The sequence below is a fragment of the Phyllobates terribilis genome, unplaced genomic scaffold, assembly GCF_046119375.1.
Source record: "Phyllobates terribilis strain yellow unplaced genomic scaffold, ASM4611937v1 Scaffold_11__3_contigs__length_659146591, whole genome shotgun sequence".
NCBI classification, from domain to species: domain Eukaryota; kingdom Metazoa; phylum Chordata; class Amphibia; order Anura; family Dendrobatidae; genus Phyllobates; species Phyllobates terribilis.
In genome coordinates this window covers 504,018,079-504,034,973 of record NW_027362771.1, presented here as the reverse complement: position 1 = coordinate 504,034,973, position 16,895 = coordinate 504,018,079, and the positions used below count along the sequence as shown (strand labels likewise).

The following is a 16,895-nucleotide window of genomic DNA, read 5'->3' as shown; positions in this document are numbered from 1 at the left end:
CTGGGAACTCAGCCCCCAGGGTGGCGGAAACAGACTAGAAGTCAGAGATACAGGTAGCGGCCCTGGGTACTCGGCCCCCAGGGTGGCGGAAACAGACTAGAAGACACAGGTACAGGAAAAGGCCCTGGGTACTCAGCCCCCCAGGGTGGCGGACAGACTAGAGTCAGGACAGGACCTGACACCTCAGTTGCAAAAGACAAACTGAGTGAAAGTGTTGCTCAGGCACCTCCTACTGGGTGGAGGGGGTTTAAGTATCCAGTGACTCACAGCAATAGGCTGGGGATGCATTAGGACTGTGCACACAGTAGCTATAAGAAACAAGCAGAAAGCCGCGCCGACGCCCTAAGCAATCAGACAAGAGACAGCAGGTAGTGGAGCAAAGAGTGCAGCATGGACTGACAGGTAAGATTGCGGTCTTGCATGGTGGGAGGTGGTGCACCATGCAAGCGCGCCGCCAGGAATGTTACACAAGGTACAGAGAAACCTAAAACTCTGCAGCAGAGAAAACAGTGATTCTGTCACAACTGCTGCATGCAGTAAACTAACATACATCGCTGAAATCAGAGTCTCTGCCCCTACATCGTGCTGCTGCTGTCAGATTACATAGAAAAAAAACTGATGACATATTCCCTTTACTATAGAGCCAACATGCAACCAGGCTGCCAACACTGCCCAACACTATCCAACTTTGGGTACTTGAGTATAATTAGACCACAACTCTAATCAGTATGTATATTTATGTACTATGTCCTAAAAGGGTTACCACAGAGGCCCATCATCCCTCTGCTGTAGACAATGTGCCTCATGTGGGGGTATGTTTGTAACATACTCCTTTGGATGCCATATATACAGAGCCTTTCTTGTAGAGGAGAATATCCTTGTATATTTGGCACCATAGGGAGCTTGTACGTCAGCACATGAAGACTGTATGGCTCTCTATAACCTCATAGCATGGGTTTTAACAGGCACTGCTGTGTGAATGAGCCCTATCATTGCGTTGCTTGTTCAGCATTTTATATGCCAAGTAGATTTTTTTGTTTGAACTTTTCCGACACTTTCAAAAAGCCGCTGTTTTGTTTTGGTGACAGTCTTTGCTTTTGCCAAAAATCCTCAAAATCCCAATGCGCCCCTCGTTTGGGACCGCAAAATAAATAGTTTTTAAGGCCCTTACCATACTTGTCTGTCTGGTTCCTGTCTACACATTAACTCTGACTATCTGTATTCTACAGGGTTGGTCCATTAAAGTGTTTTCTGGAGAAATGAAACACATTGAAAAGTTACAGTTTTTGCCCAACAAGGATCTTGTGACTTTTGGAGGTTTCATGTCAGATTCGGCCAGCTTTGCCAGAATGGACCAAGCTGGGGAGAAGACTGGATGGGACGTGGCTATGCCCCCCACCCGCCAAATTCATTAAAACCAACTGCATTTGTTACACCAGAGATGCTACTCCAGTCTTTCACTGGAGTAGCTTTTCTGGCTAGGCAGGAGCCTTCCAATGAATTTGACGCACTCTACTCCAGGAAGTCCTTTGTGAAGACTAGCGTGCACAACGCTAGTTTTGATGAATTGGCTCCAATGTGTTTTACACATGGTTTATAATAATTGTGAGATTCTGTCTCCAAGTACATTTGAATCCAAAATAAGCCAGTCTGGAATGTTCAAGGCTTAAACAGAAAAGAAAAAAATCCTCGAGGTAGTGTGGTATTATAGGGTATTATGTATGATAAGAAAAAATAGGGCCCGCACATCTTTAGTATTAAATTAAATTACAGGTGCACAAATCCGCTATATGGTCAATATACTAACATACACATGCACAGTGCGTCAGCACACTGCGACTAACGAATACATGAACTCCAATATTGCTGTAAAGGTATAAAACGTAAATGTACTTGTTTTTTTTTTATCAAAGCGCGCAAAAGCCATCCAACTACGTCAAGGTGACCTTCTATTATGGATGGTCTCTAAAGGTGTGTGGGTCTCTATTATTTTTTTTTTCAGGGCTCAGCACCCTTATCCAGCCATCTTTCCCACACAAGCTTTTAATTGAGAGCTAGGTCTGGTTTTCTTTCACTCCCCATTCAGATGAGACCTGGTTGGCACATAGAGAGGTAAGACATTTAGTGTTTAGGGACCATCGATAAAAGCTCACCTTGACATGGTTGGATGACTTTTGCACTCTTTGCTCAAAAAACGCAAAGTACCTTATGTTCCCTTCAGATTCTCACTTTTCTCCCACACTGTAAAGGCATACTGATAGGGAATTTAGATTGTGAACCCCAATGGGGACAGTGATGATTATGTCTGTAAATCACTGTGGTATATGACAGCGATATACACTGCTCAAAAAAATAAAGAGAACACTTAAACATCAGAATTTAACTCCAAGTATATCAAACTTCTCTGAAATCAAACTATCCACTTAGGAAGCAACACTGATTGACAATCAATTTCACATGCTGTTGTGCAAATGGAGTAGACAATAAATGGAAATTATTGGCAATTATCAAGACACCCTCAATAAAGGAGTGGTTCTGCAGGTGGGGACCACAGACCACATCTCAGTACCAATGCTTTCTGGCTGATGTTTTGGTCACTTTTGAATGTTGGTTGTGCTTTCGCACTCGTGATAGCATGAGACGGACTCTACAACCCACATAAGTTGCTCAGGTAGTGCAGCTCATCCAGGATGGCACAACAATGCGAGCTGTGGCAAGAAGGTTTGCTGTGTCTGTCAGCGTAGTGTCCAGAGGCTGGAGGCGCTACCAGGAGACAGGCCAGTACACCAGGAGACATGGAGGGGGCCGTAGGAGGGCAACAACCCAGCAGCAGGACTGCTACCTCCGCCTTTGTGCAAGGAGGAACAGGAGGAGCACTGCCAGAGCCCTGCAAAATGACCTCCAGCAGACCACAAATGTGCATGTGTCTGCACAAATGGTTAGAAACCGACTCCATGAGGGTGGTATGAGGGCCCGACGTCCACAGATGGGGGTTGTGCTCACAGCCCAACACCGTGCAGGACGCTTGGCATTTGCCACAGAACACCAGGATTGGCAAAGTCGCCACTGGCGCCCTGTACTCTTCACAGATGAAAGCAGGTTCACACTGAGCACATGTGACAGACGTGAGAGTCTGGAGACGCCGTGGAGAGCGATCTGCTGCCTGCAACATCCTTCAGCATGACCCGAATGGCAGTGGGTCAGTAATGGTGTGGAGTGGCATTTCTTTGGAGGGCCGCACAGCCCTCCATGTGCTCGCCAGAGGTAGCCTGACTGCCATTAGGTACCGATATGAGATCCTCAGACCCCTTGTGAGACCATATGCTGGTGCGGTTGGCCCTGGGTTCCTCCTAATGCAGGACAATGCCAGACCTCATGTGGCTGGAGTGTGTCAGCAGTTCCTGCAAGATGAAGGCATTGAAGCTATGGACTGGCCCGCCCGTTCCCCAGACCTGAATCCGATTGAGCACATCTGGGACATCATGTCTCGCTCCATCCACAAACGTCACGTTGCACCACAGACTGTCCAGGATCCCACAGGAGACCATCTGCAACCTCATCAGGAGCATGCCCAGGCGTTGTAGGGAGATCATACAGGCACGTGGAGGCCACACACAATACTGAGCCTCATTTTGACTTGTTTTAAGGACATTACATCAAAGTTGGATCAGCCTGTAGTGTGTTTCTCCACTTTAATTTTGGGGGTGACTCCAAATCCAGGCCTCCATTGGTTAATAAATTTGATTTCCATTGATGATTTTTGTGTGATTTCGTTGTCAGCACATTCAACTTTGTACAGAACAAAGTATTCAATGAGAATATTTCATTCACTCAGATCTAGGATGTGTTATTTGAGTGTTCCCTTTATTTTTTTGAGCAGTGTATAAGTAAGCTTCATAAATAAACTGAAGATGTTTTATAATAACAGAACTCAGATAAAATATTGGAAGCGATGTATTGTGTATGTGTTATGCATATATCAGTTCTCTGACACTAATGGTGCCTGATATATTTGTTGGGGGCGCATCATGTGACCTTTATTCTCTCCGTCATCATACTGTTATATAGAGCATACTTCTGATGTATGGATGAAATGATGCAAAGTGAACATGAAGCCGCTTTTCCTAGATTCCCTGTCAGCGATTACCAGGGTGTGCACTAAGCTTGGATTTATCGTTTTGCTATTTTTACAAAAGACTTGAGGGGTAAATTGCCCTTTTGGTAATAGAGGGTATAAATCACAAATCTATCTTACCTGGCATCACGACGGCGGGCGTTGTGCTGGGAAAGTCTCAAAGTCCCGTTCTAGGGAAGCAATTTCACACTGTGTCTCTTAGTATCCGGCTGTTGCATCAGATACACGTCAGGGAGAGAAGGAGTTTTATGACTTCTTGAAAACCTGGGCCAAAGGGGATTATTGTTTTTTAAAACGCACTCACATCAAAGTTTTTATCCTCTTAATATATTGCAGTCATCATATTATATAGCACTGTGTACTTACAATTGCTCATTTTGCCTTTCTACCCAGCTAATTCTTCTCTTTTCTCTGCTCTATGTAGAAACAGGAAGTCTCTCTTGTCCCTTCAGAAATCATTCCCCTCTTTAACTCCTGACTCAGTTGCTCCCTCCTCCCTCTGCCAGTGACTTTTGCTGTGATGACTCATGCAGGGAAAATTGACCTCCTGTTTCTGCATAGAGTTAAAAGGATTCAGCTAGTCAGTTTTTAATCATGTGAGGTCATAGACCTAATGGAAAAGAGAAGAATTATCTGGGTAGAATATATTAAAAATATTGATGGGAGGAAGAGTGCTGCTTTAGTGCTTGCACTATTCCAGTGTCACCACTCTGATGCACCCTGACACTCTGTGCTTAAAGCACCAATCCAGGAGGGGGGGTTTCAGCACTGAAGTGGCGCTTTAAATGTAAGTCTCCTTACCCCATTAATATACTTGCCCTTCGGCACCTTCCCCGTTTTTCGGCACCACTCCGGTCCTGCAGCGTCATCTTGTGACAGTAGCTTCTGACTGGCCGGAAGTCAGACATTACATCGCAAGCTCTCAGTACAAGTCTGTGAGAGCCAGAGCGAGGCCAGAATGAGGCTCTCATAGACTTGTATTGAAAAGTGACCTCTGCGCAGCTCCATGAATCACTGGAGATGTCGACATGTCACTTTTCGCCAGAAAACGACAGAAGCGACACTGGAAACAGATGAAAACGCCGGAAGGTGAGTATAAAACAAGAGGTTGAGAACTTACATTTAAAGCACCACTCCAGCGGTGCAATAAAACAACTGCTGGAGTGATACTTTAACCAATGACATGGCCCGACTACCAAAGTAACCACTGCAGCCAATTACTTGGCTCATTGGACTATTAGGAGAGAGATAGAATAATGATGTGACTATTTGGGGAAACTGAGCACTGCTTTGTTTACTAGTGGAAAGCAAGATCAGCAGGGGACCCTTCTTTGTTTATTGAGGGATATTGAAAAGCATTAAATCTGACAGCAGCATGAAGATACAGAGACCCTTATTCCAGTGATGTGTCACCTAGTTTACTACTTAGTTTGCTGCACATCTGGCAGACCTCGGAATGCTGAGCTGTGTATAACCCCGTCCACACCGCTGATTGGCAGCTTTCTATGTACACTGTGCATAGGCATAGAGCGGCCAATCAGTGGTGTGGTTGGACTAGGAGGCATGAGGACAGCTTGTCCTGTAGTGATAATCTCCTGCTGATAAACACTGATTGTATTGAAACAGAGTGACAAAAGTGACACATCTCTGGAATCAGGCTATCTGTCCCTGCATCTTGTTGCTCTCATATTACATGTAACAGCACAATGTACCTAAAGCATCATGAGCAGCTTCAAAAAGTTTGCTATCCAGAGTGCACGCTACAGATTTCAGATCCTTTTACAGATGTGTTGATACAGCTGACTCATTAGAGGAGGTGTCTCATCAGAGACCAATCCTTAAAAAATGTAGGCGTTCCACACACCCTAGGGAAACAGCTTATTTTCCTAAGAAAACTGCAGCCATCTACTCATTTATCCTATAGATCAAATGTTATCTACATGATAGAAAGATGGCTCAAGCCCACAAGAACCGGAACCACTTTTATAAAGCAGCTCTACCCACCCCGGCTCATAGAAAGTGGGGGATGCTCTTCAATGGTGAACAGAGGTTGTTTTAATGAGACCAACCTCGAAAAGTTTCTAGGACCTTTGAGTGCTTCCACATTAAAATTCAATGATTTCATGAATTCATTGCCAAATCATTAGGTTCAAAACTAGACAATAATTGTTGTTTTTTGGGGGGATTTTTATAAGCAACATAAAATCTAAAACGGTATCATATGTTTTATTCTGAACGTCATAGCCCTTTTAAATAAGCACTCCTATGAAACTTATGTCCTAAACCTCTGTAAATAAATATGTAATGTAGTGTATGTGCGTTAATGTGGCACCCCAGGAGTCCGGTTGCCACATTGGCATTGCCTCCCTCACAGGGGGTGATGCCATGCCTAGAAGAAAGGAGGGGTCCCCTTATCAGGTAACACCAGCATCCAACACTTTTCCTGGCTCCAGACCAGAAGAGGGAGCTCTAACCCGGTTTCAGGGGAGCTTCCCCTTTAAATTGGAGCTCGGAGGCGGGGGTTAGAAACGTCAGTTGGAGTGAGAAAAGTCAGTTGGAGACAGGAGAGCGACGAGGGAGAACCTGGGGAGGGGAGCTATGACCAAGCTTGCCCCAGAGAAAAACGCGAGAAACCCGAGTCCGTGGTTGCTCGGGTACTGAAGTCCCGGCAGCTAAATCCGGAGGGCAGGAGACGGCGGCTCAGCAGCATGCTAGAGCCCGGAGAGGCCACGAAGGAGCGACACCTGTAAAAGGCTCGAGCTGCCTGCCATACGGGCTAGGATTTAACGATCACTCAAGAAAGAGGGCCGCAGCATAGCTTCAGGGAGCAGGGCCAAAGAGGACAGCGCAGAAGGAAGGCCTACAACTCCACCTGGCGAGGTGGATCCCCAAATTGCTTCTAGGCTGCCCGGATCTCCATTACCTTCTGTTACCAGCGCCCCTTTCTGCACCATCAAACATCAAGTAAAGGTAGAGGAAACCACCATTCCTGTGTCGTCTGGTCATTATCTGCACCCTCAGTCCTGCACCCTAACATCCACAATCCCCTACATAAACCGTACCGGTAGCCCTGGGGCCCTGCTCTACCAGTGGGGAGCAAATCCATCCCAGCTGCGTCACCAACGGGCCCAGTGGTCTTTCAGCAGCGGCGGCCACCTATAGCCGCATACCACTGGTGGCGTCTCAAAACTTTTCCCCTAAATAAACTGTCCTTTTTATTGATCGCCTAGGGCCCTGGACCGGGTCACGTCCACTTGACAATCCCAAGGAACCGACTGACCCTGTGGCGAGTACCCCACGGTCCTAAGGAGCACGTCATTAATTTACATACCGATTGCAGTCTTCCCCAGTTTAGAGCGCTGCTCCGCTCCTTTTCTTACTCACATGACTTTTACACCGGCTAACTGGGGTCTTTGTGTGAGCCAGAAGTTGCTTTTACAATGTAAATATATGGAGACTCTTTCTAATGCTCTATAGATTTACATTGTAAAAGCAACTTCCAGCTCACACCTAGACCCCCGTGTTATCCGCTGAGTCAGAATTGCAGTCACATGAATCAGAAGAGTATCGGAGCAGCACTGGAAACTGGGGAAGACAGCAATCAGTAAATATGTTAATGCGCTCACACTACATTACATACACATTACATGCATACACATTGACACAGGTTTAGGGTTTAATAAGTTTCATACAATACAAGTATGCTCTACTACATGTAGCAGAAATGTGTTTTATATATATTTTGGTAAAACGACTTGCTTGGCTCTCCGGAGGCTGACACAGGACACACTGTTTGGGTTAACTTCCTGCTGGTTTATTGTATGGCATAAACTCCAGCAGCCTTCCACAAAAATAAACAGGCCCTCTCCGGGGTAGCGGGAAAACAAAAGATAAAGTATAACAGAGTCCATTAGTGAGCGAGGCTTTGCCTGCACAGTGAAGTCTCACCAATTACAAGTCCTTCGGTGTTGCTCTCTGGCTTCACCAAACACAGCCTGGAGACTTCACTCTCCAGACCACACACTACAGAAAAAAAAGTGACTGAGCATTTAAGCTAGCTCAGCCACATCCTGAGGGGAGGTAGTGTGAATGACTTCCCACCCTCTTTGCCATTCACAAAAAAACACACCCTTTAAGTGAGTTAACCCCCAGCATATAACATGCTGGCAGAAAGTTTGTAGGTTTCAGTTCACACAGGCTAGCAGCCGGAGTGACACATACCTCCCCTCATATATCACCAGTGACTCTGTCACAATATATATATATTTTATATACAGTGAAGGAAATAATTATTTGATCCCTTGCTGTTCTTGTAAGTTTGCCCACTGACAAAGACATGAATAGACTATAATTTTAAGGGTAGGTTAATTTTAGCATTCAGAGATAGATTATCCCCCCAAAAAATCAAGAAAATCACATTGTATAAATTAGATAATTTTTTTTGCATTTTGCAGTGAGAAATAATGTGCATAGGACATGCAAATTTGTGACAAGATTTGCAATGGAAATTACTGTTAACGTTTGGACTTTTCTAGTAACATGACAGCAACTATGCCTAATTCTCAGCAGATTGGCATCAGTGAAGAGTCTTTCTCTTCATATGTTGCTAATTTTTAAAGTCACAATGTAAGATGCTTAAGATTTGTCCATGGCCTCTTGACCTTCTGACTGCGAATAATATCTTACATAAGATAATGAGAACATTTTGCCAGATAAAGAGGCTCTTGTGTAAAATACAAACTCGCAGTAAAATTATTACATTTTTAGTAAAAGAATAATACAGACAGTTACCCAAGCTTAACAAGGTGATTGGTTTTCTTGAAGCTCTCCTTTCAGTATCCACTTTTGGTGCCAAATGGGACACGTGCCAAATAATAGGCAAACATGTTTATTAACTGTGCAAATCGTCTTCTTTGACGTCTTAGTATTAATAGGTCCCCATGTAAATGAAGCTGGCCTTACACATTAGATGTAGGTAGCTATGATATTCATTACCAGATACCTCTGATGGTTTATCTCTATCAGAAACAAAACCATTGGGCTTATTGAAATCCAACATGCCCGCTTTTTTATTCCTCAACATGGCATCTGCTGTCGGGAAGATTTGGGACACCGCTATGCATATTAGATAAAATGATCCCTCCTAAAGAGTCAAGTTCTTTTGAAAGTCATCTATTGTTAAAGGGGTTGTACTAAGTGTAAAAGATATTCCCTATCGATAAGATAAGAGATAACTTATTGAAAAAAAATTGATAATCCCGATCTCGCGATTGATGGGTATGTCAACAGTAGGAACCCCATCGATCCCGAGATCGGGATTATCAATTTTTTATGGCAGTGCCAGAAATCACCGAGCTCCATACAGACAAGGATCTGTAGAGCCCTACTTTCAGGATCAGTGGGTGTTCCAGCAGTTGGACCTCCAGGTTTCAATATGTTATTCCATATCTTATCAATAAAGAATAATCTATATACTTGGTACAACCCTTCAAGGGCATGTTCACACGTTGCTTTTTTGCCGCAATGTCCCCGCTAGTTTTTACCGTAAAAATACACTGTACCAGCAAATTGAATGAGATTTGTGAAATTTCCTGCACATGTTGATTATTTTTTCCTTGCAGATTTGAAGCATTTTCAATTAAAAATGTCAGTTCTTTCAGCGAATTGCACCATTTTTCACCCCAGGGAAAATGGGAAAAAAATGCTTCAAAAACAGACTTATTTAACAAAAACAGCATAAAAAACACACATTTTGCTCAGTATTTTTCCTGCCAACACGCCAGTATTTGCAGTAGATATTTATTCTGCAAATACTGACATATGCACATACCCTAACAATGATTTTCTCGTTCAATCATCAAAGCAATTATCAATGTTCTTCAGCGCTGTCTGTAAAAGGAATACTCATTTAAAGAGTAATTAAACTTATTTTTTAGACCCTTTGAATTCCTTTCCAATTGATGAGGTTCTGCCTCCTGAGACCCCTATCGACCACTCGAAAGACCTCTGGAAGTGCGCAGCTCTGGAGTCGGGAGAGCGCAGCTCTGGAGACAGTTATAGGCTTTCTATTGAATTTGTACGTAGCAGGGTGAGCATGCCAGTTGAGCTGCTGACTTGTCAGAGGTCTTTTTAGTGATCTATGGGGGTCTCAGGATGCAGGACTCTACCAATCAGAAGGGAATTAAAGGGCTTAAAAATAAGACAAAAGTTTGGTTACTCCTTAAGTGTGGTTTCAGGTTAAGGATATAAGTAGTTTGGTTGTTTTCTTACAGGGGATTAACTGATAACTATTAGGGGATTACCCAGTTGTGTCTAATACATGGAAAGTCCCAATTTGATTTCACCATTTAAAGAAATATATGCAAAGCATGTGAAACTCTAACAGATTGGGCCTGTGGTTTAGCAAGACGAGCTCAGCCCTGAAAGTGTTAACAATTTGCATTCATATCCATCTCACTAATTGCAAATGAGCATAAAAGAAGTAAAAAAAAAAGAAGACTTTGTCCAAGATGGTGATGAATGGTTTGGAGAAAAAGGTATTAAAGTTACTGGATATGTAAATTTGATTTATTTTTTCAGCAAGGAAGTCGCATTAATTACAGCTCATACGATTAATTAAATATTGCCCATTGTGATATGGTTGATTATAGCTAATTTGTTTTGTTGGATGATTGCAGATATAATAAGATTTCTATATCGTCCTTTTTTGCTTTATTTCACCAAATCCCATTCGTATTTATTTGGGGTCTGTCAGGGACATTTTGGTATGAGAAGGGTTTTCTGGGCTGTAGACAAATTTCTACTGTCGACCTGTGACTGCTGCTTGCCAGATCTTGATGGTGTGCAATCTGCGCACTGTTACACCTGCCATATTCCCAGCCCGAGTGGATGGTCACGTGACTGCAAGTATACTATTTGCACACTTGCTGACTAGATTCTCATCCATGTCTCTCAATTGTGCTTGGATGAGAATCTAGTTGGCACATGACCTCAAGTATTAGATTTGCATACGACCACCCAATTGCACAGAGAATACAGGGGTATTGTGACAATGTGAGCATTGCACACTGTTACGATTTGGCAATCTATAGTCACATACAGTGACTTGACGAAATTTGTCTAGGATCCAGAAAATCCCTTTAATAAAAAGAACACCATAGCCGTCAATAGCAACCAAATTTTGTAATCACTTTAGATTGGCTGCGCAGTGAAAAAAATAACAATCAGCAAAAAACTGTGATCATCTAAAGCAGCGGTGGGGAATCTTTATTGTGGATATTTATACCATCCTTCGGGGGCCATACAAATTGTGCCTACAAAGTACGTCCTGATGCTGGCACAGGTACCAGGAGGTAATCTTTCATTGCACGCACCTGAGCATTCAGTAGTGACACTACGTGTGTGTGCTCACTGAGCAAAAAGAAATTAATGGGCCAGCGGCCGTCAAAATACAGCTGCCGGCCCAAACCCTGCGGTCCCTGGAAATCTGCCCGGGGGCCGAATAAAAGGTCATCGAGGGCCATACACGGTCCGCAGGCCTGAGGTTCCCCACCACTAAAGTAACAAAGATCTAATGTTCATTTCCAGGACGATGGTCACCACTGTTGGTGGAGTGCTCCTTGCGCGTGCATCGAGGAGCGCCCTTGTTCCCTATTGAGTACTCTCCTAAGCCTTAGCACATCCCCTATTTACATGTGACTATCGGACAATGATAACTGTGAATATTATGTTGGCATAAGCGAACCTATCAGCCAAAGATCAAGTGTTTTGCTCACTTTGTCAGCTGATTAGCAACATTTTTATTCAGACAAATTAGCTGGAGCGAGCATTCTTATGAACGCTTCATCGCCAATTATCGGCCTGTGGAAATCGGCCTTTAGGGAGAAATTTATCAATGTCTAAAAAATGTGGCAATTATTTTAGGAGATGCGCTTGTTAATGAATTTAGTCAATCTCACTGCAGCAGGCTTCTTGTTATAACTTGGCATCTGAAACACATGTCTTGGTGAGTTACCCCTAAGTGAGTTTTGCTTTTCTGTCCGTCCTATGGACACAAGGATGACTCTGATACATTATTATCTATTATGCTTTACTTATACAGCGCCATCATATTCCACACCGCTTTACAGACATTATCATCGCTGTTCCCATTGGGGCTCACAATCAAAATACCCCATCAGTATGTCTTTGGAGTATGGGAGAAAACACGAGGAGAACATACAAACTCCTTGCAGATGTTGTCCTTGGTGGGATTTGAACTCAGGACAGGACATTTGCCAGGACAATAATCTGCTGACGCTGGATGGGAGACCTGTGAGTCTCCTCTTATAGCATTCCTGGCTTTTCTTTTGAGTTGCCGGGCTGACGTGTATGCATCGCAGCACAATGATGATGTCGAGCCATCCCAGCTAGTCAAAAGGAGTTGGGAATGCCAGGAGGTGAGCAGAGATTTGCAGGTTTCCCATCTAGCGATCACATACTACTGACAACCTGGATGATGGAACAGGAGTCGTGAAAATCCATTCTCCCTTCTCTAGTTAACAGGTCAGGCTGGTGGTGGGGGGGGGGGGGTAATGGTTTGGAGAATGATTTCTTGGCACACCATGGTTCCTCTGATACATGTGGATAGACATCTGGGCAGTGGGGCTTACCTTAGTATAGCATTGTGATGGGCCAAGTTCACAACTTCATGGCAGCTGTTTATCTTATGGCAGAAGAAAACTTTCTGCAGGGCGATGCTCAATTCCACAAGGCTTGTACAGTCTTTTACTGGTTCCAGCAACATGGACAATGGGTTTTATTTGCTTCCTTATAAAGCATCTCTGGGGACAAGTAAAGCATCAGTCCCTCTAGTTTGTGGCAACTTTGAGAAGCTGTAGGAGAGACCGACACTTCTCCTGAATTGTACGTGCTTGAGGAAAGGACTACAGTCCTTTTGGTGCTGAAGTTTTTTACTGCAACTTTGAGAAGCTGTCATGTCCACATGAGCCAATATTTCTCCAAAGCAAGTTCAACATCCAGTGAAATCTTTGTCATGATGAGTTTCTTCAGTCCTGAAGGTTTAGTGCGCTACTGTGTGTCTCTAATAACGTGGCCATTCAGAGTTTTTCTCAATATTATGGCAAGTTTTTTCTTTATTACTTCAAATCAAAATCTTTTCCATTCATCAGTAATTCTCAGGACTGGGTCTTAAATGATCCATTTCTGGATTTCAGGATCATCTCACGTTAGTTTTGCAGTCCTAAGCAGTGCAGACTCTATCCCTGAAGGACAGAGTAAAAATAGCTGCAAACTTATGAATAATATAAGCAGACAACTTCAGGACATGACCTAATCTCAAGCCTGAGGATGACTGACAGGTGGGGGGGATTGGACTTCATTATATTTTGAGAAGAGGGGTTAAGATATCTATACATGAGAAGTAATATACCCATGAGATGAATGGATCTGTATGTGTGTCCACATGACATCGTCTGAATTATATATGTTCTGTATTATCGGAAGGAATTAGATGCCGATGAAAGTCATTTTGAAATAGTTTTATTTGAGAAGAAAAGTTTTTTGTAACATACAAGTGCCCATGTCATCATGAGCTTTGTGAACAATCACAGCCAAGAATAGTGGAGCCCCAGGCTATAATTATTATTACTATATACAACCTCTTGATAAACCAGTAAATATTCATTAATTACGGTAATTAATTTATTTATATTTTTACAGATGAAGAAATTTGCACATGCGAATATACTGGCTGGACTGAAACATTATTATGATGACTTGGATTTTAAGAACATTATGGATTTTGTCCAAGAAAAGGTTTGTGGATTCTGCAATGTAAAGTCAAGTTTATTTGCATATAAATTTTTATTGTATCGTATTGCATTAAAAGAGATGTGAAGATGGTTCAGACTTGAAGGCCACATTTCATCAGACGTAGAGCGGGAAAATGCAATTTCTTTGTTAAGCACGTAGGATCTTTAACATTCTAGATGTGACTTATTCATTATCGTTCAGTGCATTGCGGATGCGCTCTCCTCTAGGAAGGAAAGAACGATCTCCCCGGTGCCTCTTATAGGTTGCCATTCTGGAAACCAATGTCCGTAGCTAGTCTGTACATCAGGGGTAATAAGAACAGTTTTTCAAATTGCAAAGTATTGTTGTGCTGTTTATTGTTAGGCAAATCCAAAAATGTGACCTTTCCGTTAGATAACGTGACCTTTCTCAAACATTGGCATGCCAAAGAGAAGCACCGTGAGTATGACCGAGAGGCACCCCTCACCAGAGCAGTTGTAATACCACCTATCTTCTACATTTTGATTACCTTCCGCAATCCAATAAATCAGGACAACTTTACTTTACAAATTGACAAAGGGTGACGAGATCTTTTTATTATGTAAATTAATGTCCAACTCAGTAAAAACCCTTAAAACATTGCAAGTGATATCAGCCAGACCAAAGATATTCCTAATCAGGTTTCAATGCTCATTAAGGTCAGACATTGACTTAGAGAATAATCAAAGAAATGAGCAATGTGTAAGAGCACGTTCACACTGTGGCCATTTCACAGACAAAACCCTCCAAAATAAACAAAATGAGCATATAGTAAGTGAGTAGTAGCAATAGTTCATGTACATAACATAGGGTACTTAGTTAACACTATTTTGATCAAAAAAGCATAAAAGCCATCCCACTGCGACAAGGTGTAACCAAGCGGGACGGTCCTATCCAGTCTCTAGCATTTAAACCTTACATTGTGTTAGCCCACCTCAATGTGAATAAGGGCAAAGCAGGAGAAAAGCCCAACTGTTCAGACACCTGTCCATGGAAAACTATGTAGATTAACCGGTTCCCGACCGCCCACTGTAGATAAACGTTGGCGCTTGCTGGGCTCTGTGCAGCGCCGACGTTTAAAAACGGTGGGTGGTCTCGCAGCGCTCAGGACCCCCAGGGTCCTGCAAGCTCTGCGATTCCGGTGCAGAGCGTTAGCTCTGACAGGGGACATCATCGGGACCTGATTGGATCAGGTCCCAGTGATGTTGACCCTTTGCTATGTTCTATATGCCGCAATCTATAGTGATCGCGGCATATAGAAGATAGAAGGAGGAGAGGGGGTCGTCTTACTTACCTCTCCGACGACCCCTGATACCTTCCAGGACCTGGGGTTGCTATGGCAGCTGGAGGTCACATGACCGCCTCCAGATCTGCCATATATGGTGTCTTAAAACCAGGCAATGTGAACTGAGGTCTAAGATGGTAGACATGCAAGAAATAGGAGCATGTTCACACTAGCAAAAAAGAAACAAAACCTACAAAAGACAAAAATATATCTCATACCCTACCATCATTATATATAAATGTAAAGCAAAGTTGCATAATAAATATACGGTACTTAGTGAACTATTTTTGATCAAAAAAAGTATACAAGCCGTCCAACCAGCGGCAAGGTGACCCTAAATTGGGACGGTACCTATACTGCCTATATTAAAAACCTTACTGTATATCAAAGTTGAAGCAATGCATATAAAAGGGTAGACAAATAGGACCGGGTCCCAACTCCAGACCACCCAGGCCCGTGGTAAGCTACATATATACCAGTCAGCTCAACAAAGGGGATGCCACACCCTTAAATTGCACAGAATGCAAACAAGACAAAAAACCAGGCAATGTGAACTGAGGTCTAAGATGGTAGACATGCAAGAAATAGGAGCATGTTCACACTAGCAAAAAAGAAACAAAACCTACAAAAGACAAAAGACAAAAATATATCTCATACCCTACCATCATTATATATAAATGTAAAGCAAAGTTGCATAATAAATATAGGGTACTTAGTGAACTATTTTTGATCAAAAAAAGTATACAAGCCGTCCCACCAGCGGCAAGGTGACCCTAAATTGGGACGGTACCTATACTGCCTATATTAAAAACCTTACTGTATATCAAAGTTGAAGCAATGCATATAAAAGGGTAGACAAATAGGACCGGGTCCCAACTCCAGACCACCCAGGCCCGTGGTAAGCTACATATATACCAGTCAGCTCAACAAAGGGGATGCCACGCCCTTAAATTGCACAGAATGCAAACAAGACAAAAAACCAGGCAATGTGAACTGAGGTCTAAGATGGTAGACATGCAAGAAATAGGAGCATGTTCACTCTAGCAAAAAAGAAACAAAACCTACAAAAGACAAAAGACAAAAATATATCTCATACCCTACCATCATTATATATAAATGTAAAGCAAAGTTGCATAATAAATATAGGGTACTTAGTGAACTATTTTTGATCAAAAAAAGTATACAAGCCGTCCCACCAGCGGCAAGGTGACCCTAAATTGGGACGGTACCTATACTGCCTATATTAAAAACCTTACTGTATATCAAAGTTGAAGCAATGCATATAAAAGGGTAGACAAATAGGACCGGGTCCCAACTCCAGACCACCCAGGCCCGTGGTAAGCTACATATATACCAGTCAGCTCAACAAAGGGGATGCCACACCCTTAAATTGCACAGAATGCAAACAAGACAAAAAAACAGGCAATGTGAACTGAGGTCTAAGATGGTAGACATGCAAGAAATAGGAGCATGTTCACACTAGCAAAAAAGAAACAAAACCTACAAAAGACAAAAATATATCTCATACCCTACCATCATTATATATAAATGTAAAGCAAAGTTGCATAATAAATATAGGGTACTTAGTGAACTATTTTTGATCAAAAAAAGTATACAAGCCGTCCCACCAGCGGCAAGGTGACC

General features: G+C 42.9%; 1 protein-coding gene across 2 annotated transcripts in view; it reads left to right on the top strand.

The window, feature by feature from the left end:
- LOC141166668 (tetraspanin-15-like) overlaps window positions 1-16,895 on the top strand; it is a 200,725-nt gene that overhangs the window by 112,427 nt on the left and 71,403 nt on the right. For both annotated transcript variants that reach the window (XM_073653580.1, XM_073653581.1), the window contains exon 4: window positions 13,856-13,951. In XM_073653580.1, the coding sequence (XP_073509681.1) occupies window positions 13,856-13,951 (96 nt within the window). The remainder of the gene's footprint in view (window positions 1-13,855; window positions 13,952-16,895) is intronic.